The sequence below is a fragment of the Monodon monoceros genome, unplaced genomic scaffold, assembly GCF_005190385.1.
Source record: "Monodon monoceros isolate NGI ecotype Baffin Bay Population unplaced genomic scaffold, NGI_Narwhal_1 Super_Scaffold_4, whole genome shotgun sequence".
Taxonomy (NCBI): Eukaryota; Metazoa; Chordata; class Mammalia; order Artiodactyla; family Monodontidae; genus Monodon; species Monodon monoceros.
The window spans coordinates 32,290,170-32,307,203 of record NW_021703781.1 but is presented as its reverse complement, the minus strand read 5'-3'; the positions used below and the strand labels follow the sequence as shown (position 1 = coordinate 32,307,203).

The 17,034-nt window shown below is 53.4% G+C and overlaps 2 protein-coding genes across 4 annotated transcripts in view; one reads left to right on the top strand and one right to left on the bottom strand.

Annotated features, from left to right (window-relative positions):
* Window positions 1-1,151: 1,151 nt before the first annotated feature.
* Window positions 1,152-10,692, bottom strand: RGR (retinal G protein coupled receptor). Of its 3 annotated transcripts, none has more exons than XM_029201110.1 (7): window positions 10,595-10,692; window positions 8,724-8,880; window positions 7,512-7,633; window positions 5,698-5,851; window positions 4,171-4,288; window positions 2,285-2,398; window positions 1,152-1,820 (listed from the first exon to the last, which is right to left on the bottom strand). In XM_029201110.1, exons 1-7 carry the CDS (start codon window positions 10,671-10,673, stop codon window positions 1,689-1,691), a joined length of 876 nt encoding a protein of 291 aa, XP_029056943.1. In that variant the 5' UTR covers window positions 10,674-10,692; the 3' UTR covers window positions 1,152-1,688. The 3 variants fall into 3 exon arrangements, with proteins under 3 accessions (XP_029056943.1, XP_029056942.1, XP_029056944.1); XM_029201109.1 differs by having other exon boundaries at window positions 1,689-1,820; window positions 7,512-7,648; window positions 8,727-8,880; window positions 10,595-10,673; XM_029201111.1 differs by lacking the exon at window positions 2,285-2,398 and having other exon boundaries at window positions 1,689-1,820; window positions 10,595-10,673.
* A 3,583-nt stretch (window positions 10,693-14,275) lies between these two features.
* LRIT1 (leucine rich repeat, Ig-like and transmembrane domains 1) overlaps window positions 14,276-17,034 on the top strand; it is a 9,859-nt gene continuing 7,100 nt past the window's right edge. Inside the window, exon 1 of the mRNA XM_029201242.1 lies at window positions 14,276-14,519. Within this exon, the coding sequence (XP_029057075.1) occupies window positions 14,305-14,519 (215 nt within the window). The 5' untranslated portion in view covers window positions 14,276-14,304. The remainder of the gene's footprint in view (window positions 14,520-17,034) is intronic.

Below are 17,034 nucleotides of genomic sequence, written 5' to 3'. Positions count from 1 at the left end.
AGCCCTTCTCTCTTGGAGTCTGGGGCTCATCTCCCCTCTTCTCAATGTGTTTCCTCATCCCTCCTTAAGGATTTAGTGTTTCTAATGGGGACATAAAGGGCAGGTCCCCAATAAAGACCACTTAAAGGTCCACGGGCTGTGGAGGCAGAGTCAGCATCTCTGAGCCGCAGCATCCATCGCTTTCCTGGTGACCCACTCCGTCTGTGTGTGAGCCCGGCTCAGGTCCCAGGTTTCCCCACCCCATCCCCACTCCAGGGCCGAAGACAAGGACTCTGCGTGGACGCTGGAGTGAGGCCGAGTGGCATCTCGGCCTCCACAGTGCCTGGCACAGGGCGTGGTCTAGGAAACAGTGCTGTGTGAAGGCTGCGTTCCCCTCCCACCCCACAAGGTTTTGCAAACTGACTGAAATGGCCTCTGCTTTGTGCAGACTTCTTGGGAGTTAGATGTTTCTGTGGCCTGATTTTCTGCATGTGCAAAACCAAGAGGCATGTCCTGGTCTGCAGGGACCCCAGATGCTGTTCTCCTGGCCACCCGCGCCCACCCCCGACGTGGCCCCTCCTCCCCTCAGCTCCACGGGATTGGCTTTCAGACTTGCTGCCTCCGCGGTGCCTGGGGCAGCTGTCCCTCCATCATCAGACCTTCTGAAGAGCCCTCAGTCACCCTCCACCCATCTCCATTTCCCTCTAGGGCCATGGGTCTCACCCAGGCCTGTGCACCTGCTGTGCCTTGTCCCTGAAGCGCTGGCTCTGTGGGAGGAGCAGAGGGACATCCAGGGATGGGAACCCCAGCGTTAGTGTCTCAAACTCAGATGCCCGCGGGCTCCGCAGGGAAACACACGAGCTGTAACTGATGGCAGAGCACGTACCCTGGGCAAAGGGCAGAGCCACCCCGCGTCTCAAACGGTCACCATGGAGCCTCCCCTGGGGCTGGTGGGGCCTCATCTTCAGATGTCTGGAGTTCTAAATAAATTGTCCTGAGTTTTTAAATGTTGGCAACTAAGCAACGTACAGCTAGCTGTCTTGACTGGTGGGTGCTGGCGGCTACTCTCAGTGAGCAGTTCGCATGTGCCTGGTAACATTCTGGGCCTTTCTGCACAGTCAAGTCACCACTACTGTCGTCACACCTCACAAGTTGGGAAACAAATGCCCAGAAAGAGTGAGTCACCTGCAAAGATCACGATTTAATAAGTGGTATTTGAACGCTGGCAGCCTGGGTTGAGCTCCCACACACAAACCTGGGGCTTTCACCCCTTTCTATGTAAGTTTCTGAGTCCTAACAGCCGTTCTAACGAGCAGCAGCTTCTACGTGCGTGGTGAGCACACGCTATCACGTTCAAGTCTCACGACAGACCTGAGGTGCACAGTAACATCCTTATGTTATGGGTCAGGAAGCTGAGTTCAGAGAGCATGACTTCCCCAAGATCTCTCAGCCTCCGTGGGGACCGCTATGACCAACACTCAGGTCTGTCTGGCTCCAAAGTCCCGGCTCCTTCCACGCAGCTTGGTTTCTCTCTGAATCCCCGGTGTCCAGCCTCGGGCCAGGCTCAACAGGGCCATCGGGGATGGTGGGTGCGTGTCTGGAGCTTGGCTCCTGAGGGTGCTGGACAGGACTCCCGGGAAGCCTCCTGCGAGGGGCTCAGTCCAGGGTGGCCAGGGTGGGCCTGGGTCTGAGCAGCGCCCTGGAGAGGCTCACTGCTCTCGGTCCCGCTCTCTTTTCTGCGGCGAGAGGCACTGCCAGATTCCCCTGTGCACCATCTCACTGCCCAGAGCATAGTTGATGGCGTTGACCGTGGGCACAGCCTTGGCAATGAGAGCGGGCACCTGTTGTGACAGAAAAGTCCAGGAGAGACGTTTCAGCGCCTCTGCTCCTCTCTCTGGTCCCAGCTGGTGACTGCAGTCCCCCACGCTCACCCCGACATCCCCCCAGCCACCAAGCATCTGTCCTTATCTTGATTCTGCAACCTCTAAGCCTTCTCTGACTATGACATACGTTGGTGGATGATGCATGGAATCACAATCCTCTGGGCACCAATCTCAGCCCCTGGTCCCAGAGGGTACGTGTCACCATCTGGCTGGCTGTCCCTGTCATCTCACATGAGGCCTAGGCCATCTTGAGCAGTGGCCCTGCGTGACCAGGGGACAAGCTAACACCCAGTGAGTTATGAATGTTCAAAGGAAAAGAGAAAGAGAGAGCTTATCTTGGAGACCAGAAAGCCAGAAAGAGAGATGGGGTGAAACAGAGGCACAAAAATGGGGAGAGCTTTGGGTACTGGCGGTGTCTGTACCATTTGCAGCTTGGGGGAGATGGAGGTCACATCCGCAACGGCTGCGTACAGATATAGGAGAGCGTAGGGGCCCCAGCCGAGCAGCAGCGTCCTGGCTGGCAGAACGGTGTTCACCTGGGGAGACATGGGTAAAGGAGGGAGGCATCGACTTGCTCTAGGTGGTCGGCAGCCCCGTGAGGTCCAGGAACCAGGTAGGCACTCGGCAGGGCTGTGGGAAGATGCTGAGCCTGTGGGGGAACCTGGGACCAGATGAATCTCTCTTCTGTTTAAGAGGCCTGACCCTAGGCCTCTCGTTCAAGCTTACTTGACCTCAGCTGCCTTGTCTGTAAAGTGGCCTGACTGGCCTGGAGGCCGGGACTGGCGTGGATAATGAGCTTCCTTCCTGGTCTGTGTTCTGAGAAGCCAGGGGCTCTGTGAATGTGAATGTGTGCGTAAGGGTCCCCAAGCTGCGCTGCCCTCACAACTCAGCCCCAGAACCAGCTGGCCATCAGTAGCTGCAGCCAACTTGCAGGTCAACCAGTCCTGGGTTCAAAGGGGCCGCTTTCCGCCGTGTGAGATAGAATCAAGCAGCAGGCGGTGTGGTACCACATGTGGCCACAGGAGGGCGCACGACTTGCACTCTAATTTCAGGGTGGAACCTGCTAAATTCCAGCTCCCCACATACATTCAGAGGTTAAAATCCTGACGCTAAAAATCAGTGCCTATTTTCTTATTGACCATGTCGCCTTTTAACAAAGAAGGTGACTTAAGCTCGCAGGCGTGGCGACCTCTGCTGATGTTACTGAAACGGATGGTTTAAAGTCAACCTGGAAAACTCCGTGTGGCAGCCTTGTCTCCTGGCCGATTGAACCTCCAATAAAATGTGGCGACTTTGAGCACCCAGGCAGGGCTAGGGGAGGGCAGAGCGAGGAGGACAACCGTGGAGGCGGTGATGAGCGGGAAAGCACCGGCACAGCCCTCGCCCTCCTTCTGTGACCAGGGGAACCTGGGTCCACAGCTAAAATCGATTTGTACAGTGCTTTTCCAATTCAAAGAAAAAAAAATGTGGCAGATTGTGGCAGAGAGTGCTTCTTTTATGCACTACGATTGCCCACTTGAGTGGTGGAGTCCCAGACCTGGGTTTGATCCAACTCTGCTATTACTAATCACATGGCTTTTGAGTTGTTTAGCTAATAACCCCTTTCAGCCTCAAATTTCTAATCTGTGACCTAGGGACAGTAAAACCTTCCTTCCTCGGGGAGTGGGTGCAAAAATGAAATGACATAATGCACATGAAGTAACATTAGTACCTGGGTTTTTTGGTTTGTTTTGTTTCTGAGTTTTTGGTACATCTTATGACTCATCTGCTAGAGACTGTTCAGTTGATAAAGTTAAAGGAAAATCGTGGCAAGAGAATATTAATGCAGAAATTGAGAAATGACCAGGAGGGCTTATTTTGAAGCATTGTTTTTCTTGGACAAATGTGCTTTCAGGTGTGGTTTTATGTTGTGGGTAACAGCCTGTGCCTGTGACTCAATGAAACATCTTGAAGCAATTTACAAGTAGCATTTAAAATGCATGTAATTTTGTGCCAACCCTCACATTCTTGGGAAGGAGCAAGTGTAACAGCAAGGATGGTGTCCGGTAGGGCGCCCTGGCTCTCAGAGTTATGGGGTCTGGGTAAGTCTGAGCAGTTCTGATACTTCCTCCCAGGTCTTGGTGATCCCCAGCAATGGGGAAGGTGTGTTTCTGCCCTAACACCCCACATGCTCAATGTACGAAAGCTGGATTTCTTTCCTGATCGTTGAAAACACAGAGAACCCCTGGTTGTTGTCACATCATTCATGTTCCCTGGTGTCCCTCAGAGGGACAGAGAGATTTCTCCTGCTCTAGGTGTTGATCCTTACCGGAGGACGGCCAGTCTTCCCGAGTTTCTGCTCCATGAGCCGATAGGATATGACTGTGATGAAGAGGGGCAGGAGGAAGTTGAAAAAGGCCATGGTGAAGAGGAAGCTGGTGAAGTTTCTGCAGACAGAGGGGATGGAGGAGTCAGGATTGCCTCTCAGAGACGATCAGCTACCCTAGAAAGCCCACCAGACTTTGCTCTAGACAGTCAGGTGCACGGAACTGCTCCCATCAGATGCGTTTTCAGAGTGTGGGTGCTCCCAAGTCCCAGCTGAACTCCCCTCGGAACCAGAGAGCTACTAGGTCCTCCTGGAACCTGCCTTTAGGAGCCGGGGAGCTGGAATGAGGGATAGTCCTCCTTTAACTTGCTGTTGGGCGGTTCAGGTGCTCAGCCCTGCTCTCTGTATGTGCCCCAAGCATAGAGAACGGGACACTTTAGTTTGGGAAACGTGTTTCCCAAATGGAGATGTCAGTGGACCAGGAGGAAGGCTCATCCAAGGAGTGTTCCTGGCATAGGGATTTGGAAGGACCCTGTGGATGAGACTGGACGTTGTATCACTGAAGAAATCATTGAAGGGACCAGAGAAGAGCCTGGGGTCCCAGGTAGTGGTCACGGGGAGGCAAGAGGGCTGCCCAGAAGCAGGTGGGAGTTACAGGGAGGTAGGCTGCCATTCTATGAAGGGGAGACCATGTCACCTGGGTGCTGTCCACTAAGGAGGAGTGGGAAGGAGGGCTGCCAGAAGGACTGGACACCACCTGCGGAAATACCTGCAGGGAATGCCCTGAAGGGCATTAGACAAGACCCAGGGTTCTCCAGTGGGTTTGACCAGGGAAGAGGGTCATCAATGCAGGTGCTTTATGAGTAAACATGAATAAACATGTAAAGTAGATGAATGCAATGTGGCTCTAGTGGAAGCAAGAGTGGGGCTGAAGCCCATGTGGTCCCTCCCCAAGGCAGCCCCTAGAGGGAGCTCTGGACACCCCAGAGCCAGGTCGACCTGGCAGTATACTAGACGTGTGGCCCACAATGGTAGGCTCCATCATGCATTTATTCTTATCTCTCCAGGGCTTGGCTCACAGCAGACGCTCAAGGAATTCAGAGAACTGAACTCTATGCCAAGGAGGTCCCTTCCAATGCAAAGACTTTAACATTCTTTGACGCTATCGAACCAAGGATATGGCTCCCTTTAGAAGTTGGTAAGTCAGAGCTGGGACATCTGACTGTACTGAAGGTGGCAAAGGGGTCATAGGGCTCAGTGAATGTTATAACCAACAGAAGCCAATAGCTCCCCGGATAGGACTCCTTCTGGGGCCCAACTCTGCACCCCAATTTGCATAACATTCCCATCACTTGGCCAGTCTTTGGAATGGGCTTTCCTTAGTGGGTATCACGACTAGGGAGTTGAGATTGTCTGGCAAATGCTGACATGTCCCCATTTGGATCTTCAGCTGACACTGCTAGCAGTCCTACAGACTCAAAGCCAAGACTCCCATGGAAAGGAGCCTCGAAGCCGCTCCCCTCACCTCACCTGTCCCTCCTGGAATAGTCCAGGGTGCAGCATGTCCCCAGCGGCTCATGGTCATAGTGTCCCCAGCCCAGGAGGGGCAGTGTTGCCCAGAAGGCAGAAGACAGCCACACAAAGAAAACCAGGGAGACGGCCGTGTTCCAATCCAGTCGGCTGCCTGCATGGGACACAGGAGGAGGGTGGTTGAGAGGAGGAGACAGCTTGGCAGAGTGAAAAATAATGGACGCTATGGTCATGCAGAATGTCCCTAACTGCTGGCTCCCATGCTCAATAACGCAGTGCCTCGGGCAATTAAGGGCTTCTCTGAGCCTCAGTTTTCTCCTTCACAAAGTGGGAATGATACTCCCTGCTTCAGACGATTGTTATGAAGAATAAAAGAGATAATTTTTATTATAACACCCCCCACTTCCCTCTTCCCTGTTTTCGTGCTGCTCGCCTGTGCCCTCCAGCACGGGAAGGGCTTTGATCCAGAGGCCCATGGGACAGGGATTAACTGCTCTATATTAAGGCCGAGAGAAGGTGTGCATTCACGTGTGCACATGTGAGAGTGCATGTGTGTGTGTGTGCATGCATGCATGATGGTCTGAGGGAGCTTTGGGGACAGGGCTGGGGTAGAAGTGGGGGGGAGAGGAGCTCCAAGGTCAGATGGGGTGGGAGGGGCTCAGATAGGAGTTAGGATAAGAACAAAGGCTTTTTTTTTTTTTTTGGCCTGGACAGAGGCATGTGAATTTGTGGAGGGCAGGGGGCCATGTGTGTCTGTGGCCAGGGCAGATCTGCAATTCCAAAGGGGAAGTGCTCAGGTCTTGAGATCATGCTAGCTATGGACCCCAGAGTAGCCTCTGTGCCAGGCAAATCCACAGCTCCAGGACTCAGAGCCCAGGAGACAAAGGGAGAGACTCCCTCTGGAGGCATCCAGGCCATGCCCAATCCCAGCTCTGCCCCTAAAGCTGTGTGACTCGGGGCAAGCTACTCAACTTCTCTGAGCCTCTGCTTCCCAGTCTGCAAGCTGGGGGTTTGCTGCGAGTGGTAACTGAGCCACGGCCCCCCAGATACATGTTTATGTATCTCTGTGGTGAGTGTTATTCTAAATGGTCTATGGGTGAACATGTTTTTTTACTTTAATGTGTATTATAGTTATAAGGACGCTAAAGTTGTGATTTCACAGATATTTTTTAGAATGAGACTAAAGCAGGTGTTTAAATTTTTTTAAATGGGTCACTTTTAAGAAAAAAAAATAACAGCAGGTGGTACACTGATATGGATAATTATGAAGATGGAAGTTGACAATACAGCTTGGAAAATCTAGAGCTAGACTCATTTTCATGAAGCCTTCACATGACAGAGGCTCCATGTAAGTGTGGGATGCAAAGGCACATGCCCAGTTTTACACACACACACACAGACACACACACACAGACACACACACACACACACACACACACACACACGCCTCCTCTCTGCCTCCCAACAGTGCCTGTCTTCAAGGGCATTTTCTGTATCCAGGATCTCATTTGATTTTCAAAATAAAACTGTGAGGTAGGTTATAAAAATCATCCTGCAGAGGAGGAGACTAAGTTCAGAGAGGACCTCTGACTTCCCTGAGGCTGTAGTGAGGGCACAGGCAGCCTTCCCAGCATGTGCCTCAACACCTCTCCTGAATCCCCCTCTCCCCCTCCTTTCCTGAGTGCCCACACCCCACGCTCATGGTCACCTACACCCATCCACAGTTCCCTGAACTGGGAAACACTGAGCAGACCTTCTCCCTGATCACCCTCAGTAGGTGGATGTCCCTCCACTGTGGGAACCCGAAGACATACGGGTGCAGTAGTGGTGATAGCGCCCCCAGGCGATGGCTGCACTGCTGCAGATGCTGGCCAACACTGTTGCAAAGCCCTGGAAGCCGTGAACCTGGCATCCTTCTGAGCCATAGGGCCAGCGCCTGTGGGAGACACGGGGCACCAGTGACCCCTCCCCCCGTCCCTGTCTTCCTCCCTCACCTGCTCAGCAGCAGCTTGGAAGGCACTTTTAGCTCCTTAGAAAAGGGCTTTAGTATCTGTTTTTCCTATGAGGAAACTGGGGCCTTAGAGATCGAGCTGCTGGGGCGAAGGGGTGGAGCCTGATGCCGACTCTCCAGGCTCAGGGTCCGTCAAGGCACCTCTGTTGGACCGAAGGGTCTCCCTGGTGAGCAGATGCCTGCATCACAGGAAATGGAACAACCTGGTTGGGAGGAGAGCTTGTGCCTGAGGCTCAGAGGGGAAAAGGTACTGAGCCAATGTCACACAGCCGATGAAGACGAAGACAGAGGGTAGATCCCAGGCCTCCCAACTCCCAGCCTCACGGGCCAAGCAAGGTGGAAGCTTCAGTTGTCCCTCCCCAGCCCTGGGAAGGGGTAGGAGGAGAACAAGGCAAGGAATCCTCACTGATTCAGACCCTACAGACTGGTCAGCTCTGAGTGTTCATAGGAGGGCAGCGGTGGGGTGGGGGTGGGGCTCTAGCTTTCACAGGAATATTCCGTCTGCTTAAGAAAACAATCCGGTAAACACCTTCTGAGGCCACTTTGGAAGACCCTGGTTTGCACATAAGGTCTTAGACACTTGTCAAAATCCTGTTTGCTTTCACAAACACTTATTTATGCCTTCCTAGGTGCCAAGCATTGTTTTACGTTATTTACAAATAATAAGTCAATACTTCCAGCAACCATATGGGTTAGGTAATAATATGCAATTTACAGGAGAAGCCGAGAGATAGAAATAATGAAGTCAGGATTCCAACCTAGGCAGCCTGGTTGCAGAGCCCATGCTCTTAATCCCCGCAGTCAGCCAGCTCTGATGGTCAGGTCCGAGCAACTTCTGCGTTCCAGAAATCGGCTGGGGTTCTACAGGGATAGTCTGGAATTCGGATTTAACCTAGTTCAGTCTGCCCACCCTCTCCCCTAAGGTCTTCTACAGGTAGGCAGAATGTCTCTGGCTTGCTGCCCAGTGCCCAGAGGTCAGGCCCCAGAGCCCAGGGACTGCGGAGGGGGCAGGTACCGGAGGAGGCTGGACGTGGCTGCCATGAGGGCATTCAGGCTAATCCCACTGTCCGACAGCGCCAAGCTCAGCACCAGCAGGTGGCTGGGAGTCCGCAGCTCCGGGTTCTTGCAGAAACAGAGGATGGTCAGGCTATTGAGGCTGAGGCCGGAGAGAGCTGAAAGGAAGGGGAGAGCTGGCACCGGGGCTGCAGAGGCCCTCCTGGGCTCAGAATGAGGGGCCATGGGGTGGCTGGGGCCTCAGCAGCCTCCCCTGAAACCCTCAGCATCCATCTCAGTGCAGCTCACCAAGCCCCTACACAGTGGGCTGGCCCTCAGGTACCGAAAGCCACGAGATGTACACCCTGCCCTCTACCAACGCACGGTCTGATGGGAAGACAGACAAGGAAGAAGTCCGCTAAAGTGCAGCACGGTTTGTGCCAGAACAATTACAGTCATGGACAGCCACTGAGCACTTATCACGTGCCCGGCAGGGTGTTGCGCACTTTATGTGGGTCCTCCCAGTCAGTCTTCACCTGGACACCGTCCTCCCCACTTATTGCAGAGAGGCCGAGGCTCAGAGATGCTGGCCAGCTTGCCCTAAGTATGCAGCTAGGAAGTGGCGGAGCTGGGACTGGAAATCAGGGTTTTCAAATTCCAGAATACCTTCTCCAAGGGCTCTGGAACAACGTCAGGGAGAGCGCTGGTTAAGGGATGGCAACGTAGAACTGGGAGCTTCCCAGGACACCAGGCAGTGAGGTGAGCTTGAAGGGAGTGGTCTCCAGTGGTAGACAGACCTGACCTTGAACTTCGGCTTTATCACTCATTTGCCACCCCTTATGCTCCCTGCACCTGGGCTTCTCCCGTCTAAAGAGGAATGAGGAAGGATCCTGCATTCAAACTGTGAGCGTCCACTAGGAGGACAAGTGTGGAAGAGCATTCTAAAAAGAGGGAACAGCACATGCAAAACCATAAAGCTGTAAACTTTCAAGGCATGTTTGAAGACCTAGAGAGATGTTAGACTGTAGGGTTCCCAGTGGAGAGGAAAAGGGGCTTCGGCCACCAGACGATGACATCCAGGGTCTCTGGGACCAGCCTAGTGGCTGCGGCTCCCTCTCCACTGTCAGTTCTTGTTGGGTGAGAAAATGTGTTGATTATTTCTCTGGATCTGCTTTGAACAAGGGCTGCATCCCCCATCAACCTAGTCTTGGGCTGGCCCAACTCCAGCGCCTGCTGGCCCAGCTCTGGCCTCAGTGAGCATCTTAGGGACTCTGGATTGAAGCTGGCACCTCATGGACCCAGGTCACCCCTCGAGCAGAAGACCTTAGGGCCAAGGGAATGGAGATGGTGCAAGTAATGTGGGGCTGGAGAGGAAGGGAATGAATGAACTGAAAACCCTGGGTGTCTATCTAGGCTAGCACTATATGCCCTGATCCCATCTAACCTTTACCACCACCCGCTTGGCACGTCAGGGCACCAAGGGTCAGAGAGCTCAAGTGTCTTGGTTTCAGTGACACAGACAGCAAGTGGCAGAGCTGTCTGCCTCCAGAGCCTACCAGGGGCCTGATCTTATATGAGATTCTTAGCAGGACTTCCAGGGAGTGGATTCAACTTTCTCTTGGCTGCAGAGACATGAAAAGCCCTGGTTCTTGGTCATGCCCTGGGCAGACGTCCCCTTCTCAAAGTTCCTCCCTCCCTGAGCCTGACCAGCTTCTCTCTCTTGGCTTCCCAGCCTGCGTGCTGCATCCCGCAGGTGCAGCCATCGGAAGACCCCATGGGTCCGGGCACAGAGGAGTAGGGTTTGCGGACCTCTCCTTGCCAGCTTTGCAGGTGCGGCCTGGGTTCTGGGACCCGGCCGAGCTCCTGCTCCACCCCGGCTCCTGCCTGGCTCACCTTCCACCAGCAGCACCGTTCCTACTGCCAAGACCTCCAGCTCCCCGAAGCCGGTGGGCAGGGTCCCGGACTCTGCCATTCTCTCTGCCTTTCTCCCCGCTGACCCAGCTCTTCTCTGGCTCCCCCAACCCAGGCGCCTCTGTTATAAAGGGCCATTCCACGTGCTGGCACATGCAGGTTATTATGCTAGACATTGAGCTCCTTTTTGCTGCCTTCCCTGGCCCCTCCAAATCGTCCTCTTGGCCGGGGCAGAAGGAACCCATTCACCAGTTAGACAGTGCTGCCTTTGTGAAGGAGTTCTGCCTCATTCATTTCGGCTCCATCGGATTAAGGACCTGGAATCCAAATGGTGTATGGCTGAAAGCTAAATTAGAAGAGAGTTGCATAACGAAGGGAGGGATGGGGGGCAGAAGGGGGGATTTGAGCTGCAGTTGAGCCTGAGAACGGGTCAGGAGCCAGGCCCTTCCATGTTTTCAGGTGCTGACAAGCCTAGCACCTGTGTGCATGTGTGTGCACGTATGTGTGTGTGTCCACCTGCTCATGTGTGTGTTCTCACAAGCGATGGGGAAAGAATGCTGGTTGGAAAGTCATTTGCTGTCATAGAAAGAGCTCCAACTGGGACTAGAGACTGGTTCTGGTTCTGCATTAACCATTAACTAGCTATGTCCCTGGGGCGGGACCACTGGGGTCATCTCAGTTGCCTCTTTTGCAAAGTAAGCATCTTTGCCCCTGGCCTGTGTGAGTCTCGGTCAGAAGAATACATGTTGGATATAGCCTTTGGGGCTGCATTTCCTGTCTCCCATAGAGCACTTAAGGTATGCAAGCACAAGCATCTCCCAAGGCACTGGATTGGGACAGAGGGGCTTCTGTCTTCTTGTAAGTGGCCCATGACCCACTAAGAGTTGTGCCTTCTATAAATGAGGGACTGCTACAAGTTATACACTGGCTTATAGTGACAGTTACGTCAAGAAACACTATTCCTGGGAATTCTCTGGGGGTCCAGTGGTTAGGATTCTTCGCTTTCACTGCCAAGACCTAGGTTCAATCCCTGGTCGGGGAACTAAGATCGGACCAGCTGCACAGAGCAGCTAAAAAAAAAAAGAAAGAAAACAAGAAAAGGAAAAAAAAAAAAGAAACACTAATCCAGAACAACTTAATTCATTTTCAGGTAAAGAAACCAAGGCTCAGAGTGCTACCATTACTGAGCACAAGCTCATGTGCCTGATGCACGGTGAGGCTAAACAAACGTAAACATCAGTTTGAAGCAGAGAAAGGTTTATTGCAGGCCATGCAAGGAGAAGGAGTGGCTCGTGCCCCAAAAAACGCAAACTCCCCGAAGGGTTTCAGCAAAGCATTTTTAAAGGCAAGGTGAGGGAGGGGCATGGTTGGTGGTTGCAGACTTCTTGGCGTCAGATCCTTTGTTCTTGCAGCTGTCCACCTATGTCAGGCCACAATGTTCTTGTAAACCTTCAACAAGACAAATGTTATTCTCTTTCTGCAACTCTTTATCTCTTTATGAATGGCAAAGTGTTATACTCTTAAAGGTCAGAGCTTTGAGAATGGGCTATTCTGTATATTTCAGGCTATAGGCAACATTCTTAACTCTAAGCCAAAGCAAAAGAATAACAGAGTTAAAGAAACAGATCTCATGTGGAGTCAGGTTTGTTCTTCCTTATTACACTGCCAGTAATATAGCTAATATTTATTGAGGGCTCGCCAGGGGCTAGGTACCGTGCTAAATGATCTTATGATGATTCTTACCACAACTGCACAAATTAGATACCATCATCCTTTTCGTTCCACACAAAGAAACTGAGGCTCAAAGCTGTAAAGAATTGGCCTGAGGTCATGCAGTGATTCAAGGATGGAGCTGGAACAGAAGCCCAGTCTCCTACTGCCTGGGCTCCTGGTCAAGCAGCTCATTTTATCCTGTAAATGTTCCTTTCCCATGCCCTTCCTCTTGTTGGCCCCCACTTTTATCCAAGCCTAACCACCCCTCAGGGCTGAGCTGACTTTCCACGTCTTCCTGGAAGCCTTCCTTGATTACCCAGTTACCAGAGAGTGTTCCCTGCCTTTCCTGATTTCCATCTTGCATTACTGTCACCAGCAACATATGTCAGGGTTTTTTGTTCATGCCTGCAAGGTTGCAAAAGACTTCAAGGGAGAAGAGAAAGCAGGACAGGACCAGGAACCAAGGCTAGAATTTAGGCTGGCAAAAGAGAGCAGGGCTGTTGCATCCCCAACGGAAGGAGGAAGAGCCAGCAGGAAGTCCCTGGTGGTCCAGTGGTTAGGACTACGCGCTTCCACTGCAGGCGGACACGGGTTCGATCCTTGGTCGGGGAGCTAAGATCCCACATGCCATGCGGCATGGCCAAAAGAAGGAGAAAAAGCCAGAGAGGTGGGAACGGGCAGGGCTGTCTTTCTGGTTTGGGGAGGAGGAGGTACAGGTGGGAAGCACTGAGAAAATCGCATTGGCTGAATCGGAAGAGAGGAAGGAATGGGAACCAATGTTTCCTGGAAGCCAATATTGTCCAAACAGGCCTGGCACAGGTATTTTGCGTGTATATCGGGACCCCAGGTATCTGCCTTGGTCACAGCTCACTGGTGTAGGTTTGTCTAGGCGCATGGGCTGAGGAACCTTCTGGAAAAGCCATAGGAACCAGGTAGGGTTTTATGGGCCAAAGAGCAAGGCCTTGGAGTCAAACGTGAAGAATCAATGAGTGAAAGGTGGTGTCTATGGTGGGATGAGGTTGGGGGTAGGGGACAATCAGTAAAAACCGACAGAAGCTTTTAGCTTCTCTAAAAGCTCTGGGAGATCCTGCTCTGAGACCCTCCTTGGAGTGAGATAACTTGAGGGAAGGGGCACTCTCCACCCTCAGGCCAAGACACCTCATGCCTTTGGCATTGGTGGTAATGCCCTGAAGGCTCAGATGGCAGTGATCTGAGACTCCATGCCACAGGGTACCCCAGGAAGCAGCTGTTTGCCCGGCGGGCTGGGAGAGTTCCTGAGTCCATGGGAGACACCTCTGCAGTTGCCCCCAAATAGCTGAATCTTCCCAGCTCCTCCGTGAGCAGGTACTTGGAAGTGCCCGTGGAACTGGGTACTTACTACTCCCGAGAAAGCTTCTGCTCCCACAGGCTGTCAAGGTCTGAGAAACTTGGGCTGTTTAATTTTCATAAACACCCTGAGTAGAGTAACTTTACTTCCCTCTGGCAGATGAGGACCAGGGGCCACGAGAGACCATGTGACTTACCCGACGTCACAGCCTGCAAATGGAAGAGCTGGGATTTGAACCCAGCTGGCCTGGCCCAGCACCTGGGCTCTTTCTAATGCCTTCACCACCTTCATCTCAATGCCTTTTCACTGTAAGACAGGGTAACTGGAGAGGATTTCCAGTGGCCCTTATTAGAGGCCAGCGTTCATCTCTTTTGAGCCCAGGCACCCTGTAGGGGCTGTGCAGCTGCAGCCTGGCTGGCATAGGCAGTCCAGCAGCCGCTTGCCCCTGGGTGGCTGCCCACTTCCTGCCGGGCCCTATGTGCTCTGGGCCTGAGGCTGTGGCTCTGGAAGGGGATGCCCCACCCCCATCTTCAGGACTGGGTGATTCCCGGAAGCAATAAGCCGCTGAGCCGCTGTGGCCAGGGCTCCCCCTCCCTAATCCCCAGCCTGTCCATGATTATCCGATGGCTTCAGTTGGGGGTGTGGGCAGCCGATGAGCCGGTGGGCAGCTGCTGGGTTTGCTGGGCCAGCAGGACAGAGCAGTAAGGGACAGGCCCCTGCCCGGCCTACAGAGGAGCCAGGAGCCATGAGGGTGGCGGTGGGCATTCTGTGGCTCCTGGCCCTCGGAGGACCCCTGCAGGCCCGGGGCGCCTGCCCTTCTCAGTGCAGCTGCAGCCTCCATGTCCTGGGCGATGGCAGCAAAGCCAGGTATGGCACCAGGTGTGCGGGGTGGGTTGCCCAGCCTCCAAGGCTCCACCAGCTAGGCTGGGCTGGGAGGGGTTGGATGCATGGCCCTAGGACCGTGGCGGGGTGAAACCTCCATCTCCCTGGCCCTCAAGACCCAAGGGTCTCGTGGGGCTTGTCTGGGCTGCATTTTCTTCCAGTCAGCAAGGTGTGGCTCTGCCTTGGGGGTGGAGTGGAAGTACCAGGTAACTTTACACATGGGGCAGGGGTGGGGCACAGGTGTGAGAGCTCCAGAAATCCTTCCTGAGTCTTCCTCCAGGATCCTGTGAGTGGAATCCTCTCTAAGGGCACAGGAAGTCTCCTCCTTACCTCTTTCTCTTCCTCTCCTTCTCTCCTGCCCCCTACCATCCTCTATCTCCCCAGCCCCTTCTTTCCCAGGACTCTTCCAATCTCTTGCCCCACCCCTGGGGGTACCCAATCATATCCCAGGTATTCCTTACTGCCCCATCCATGATGGGACCACCTGATTCCTCATACTCTTCCCACTTTGGGTCTCCTCTGGCCCAGCCCCCAGGAGCCTCAACCTTGACCCCTTTCGATGGGCTCTCAGAAAGGCCAGGAGTGCCCATTCCATTGCAAGCAAGGGTCCCTCCATCCTCAGCCTCTTCTTTGACTTTCCTCATCCCCCATCTGAGCCCTGAGAGCACCTCCATCCTCTTCTCCTCCTCTCCCTGGGACGTCCCCAAGGCTCCCGTGTTGTGGACCCTTGCTCTTCCCCCATGGCTCATTCCCTATCTCTCTTTGGCAGTCTTTAAACTATCTTTTCTCTCACCTCTTCAGCCCATCTGTTAATGACCACTGCATTTCCCAACTTACTCAGAGATTTCAGTCTCTGGTTTAGGGTCTTTCCTACCATCTTTCCAATCTTCTGGAATTTCATCCTCCCTTTCTCCCTTGTCTTAGATGGGTGTTGGGGAGTCACTGATGGCTTCTGATCAGGACAGCAATGTTATCAGTGCAACTCTTTCTTTTGCGTTACACAGGCCTCTCACTGTTGTGGCCTCTCCCGTTGTGGAGCACAGGCTCCGGACGCGCAGGCTCAGCGGCCATGGCTCGTGGGCCCAGCCGCTCCGTGGTATGTGGGATCTTCCCGGATCGGGGCACGAACCCGCCACCAGGGAAGCCCTCAGTGCAGCTCTTTCAATGATCTTAGCAATAGGTCAGGCTGATTGGGTGTGAGGGGAGGTAGAGAAAGGTGAGGCATCCCCAAGAAAGGATATCCCATGTGGTCTGAAGAACAGGAAGAGCTCCATTTTTGGCCCAAAGCTGTGATGCTCCAACTCATATGGATCATCAGAGGTAAGGATCTTCTCCCCAAGGGAAGCCAGGGCTAAGCCCTGAATAGGCCAGGAATAGCCCATGGCCAAGGACAGTGTGACCAGGGTGACAAAGAGCCTCCCTTACAGCCTACAGAGAGCACAGGGCTCAAAGTCATACAGCATCAGTGGCAGAGCTGGTCCTGGAACCCAGAACTTCAGTTCCATTTCAAGAACTCTTCTTACCTGGTGATGCTGCCATGGGCAGGGACCAGGGAGGGCTTCTGATAGCAGGTTGACTTTAGGATGGAAAATGAAATTCCAAGGGCAGTTTCCAGGGCCCCTAACATCAGCTATTGGTTATGCCTCCTCTGAAGCCAGAGCTCTCACCGTCATTTCTACTTGCCCAGAAGTCCCACAGCTGATAGGCACCGGCCCATCTGCATGGAGTGTGAGGAATGAGGGGAATGAGGCCATGAAAGGCTGTTGGGAAACCTGAGATCTCCAGTGGCCAAGGGCACAGGTTGTGCAGTCAGACAGAGTCTCCTTTTGTGTCTCAGACACCTTCCTCACCCCATCTTTAACCAGGGTCTCTTGGAGGGCCCAGCCCTTACACCTGAGCACCTGATGGACCTGCCTGTGCTCCATGCTCCCCTATCATGAACAGAGTGTGTGTACTTGTGGGTCCTGGGGTTTTCTGGGGCTGCAAGGGGGGGAGGAGTCTGGGCACCTGGAGAGATGTGCCCCCTTGTCCTTCATGCCTGATTTGCCCCACCAGGAGCCATGCGGTTGGCCTGTGCTGGCTCTTATCGGTTTCTTTGATCCCTCCATTGACCGTTTTCTCCCCCTTCCAGCACATGTTTTCCCATCAACTCCCTTCCTCCCACCTACATCCAGACCTTCCTCCCTGCAACACCCAAGCTTCCATTATCACTGAAGGTATCATTGCCTCCAATGCTTTTTCTTCCTTTGCTGGATTATAAGCTGTATGGGGACGGGGGCTGTGAGCCTGATGTTCTTCTGTCACTCAGTAGGGGTTCCATGTATATCTAAAGAATGAATACGAGTGGGCGGAAGTAACTGGGCCTTTTGTGGGCACCATTGACAAAAGCAAGCCAAGCCCAGCTGACTTTGAGTACTGTATGCAAGTTAAGCTGAGGGATGCTGGTGCAGCGTGTGTGTGTGTGTGTGTGTGTGTGTGTGTGTGTGTGTGTGTGTGTGTG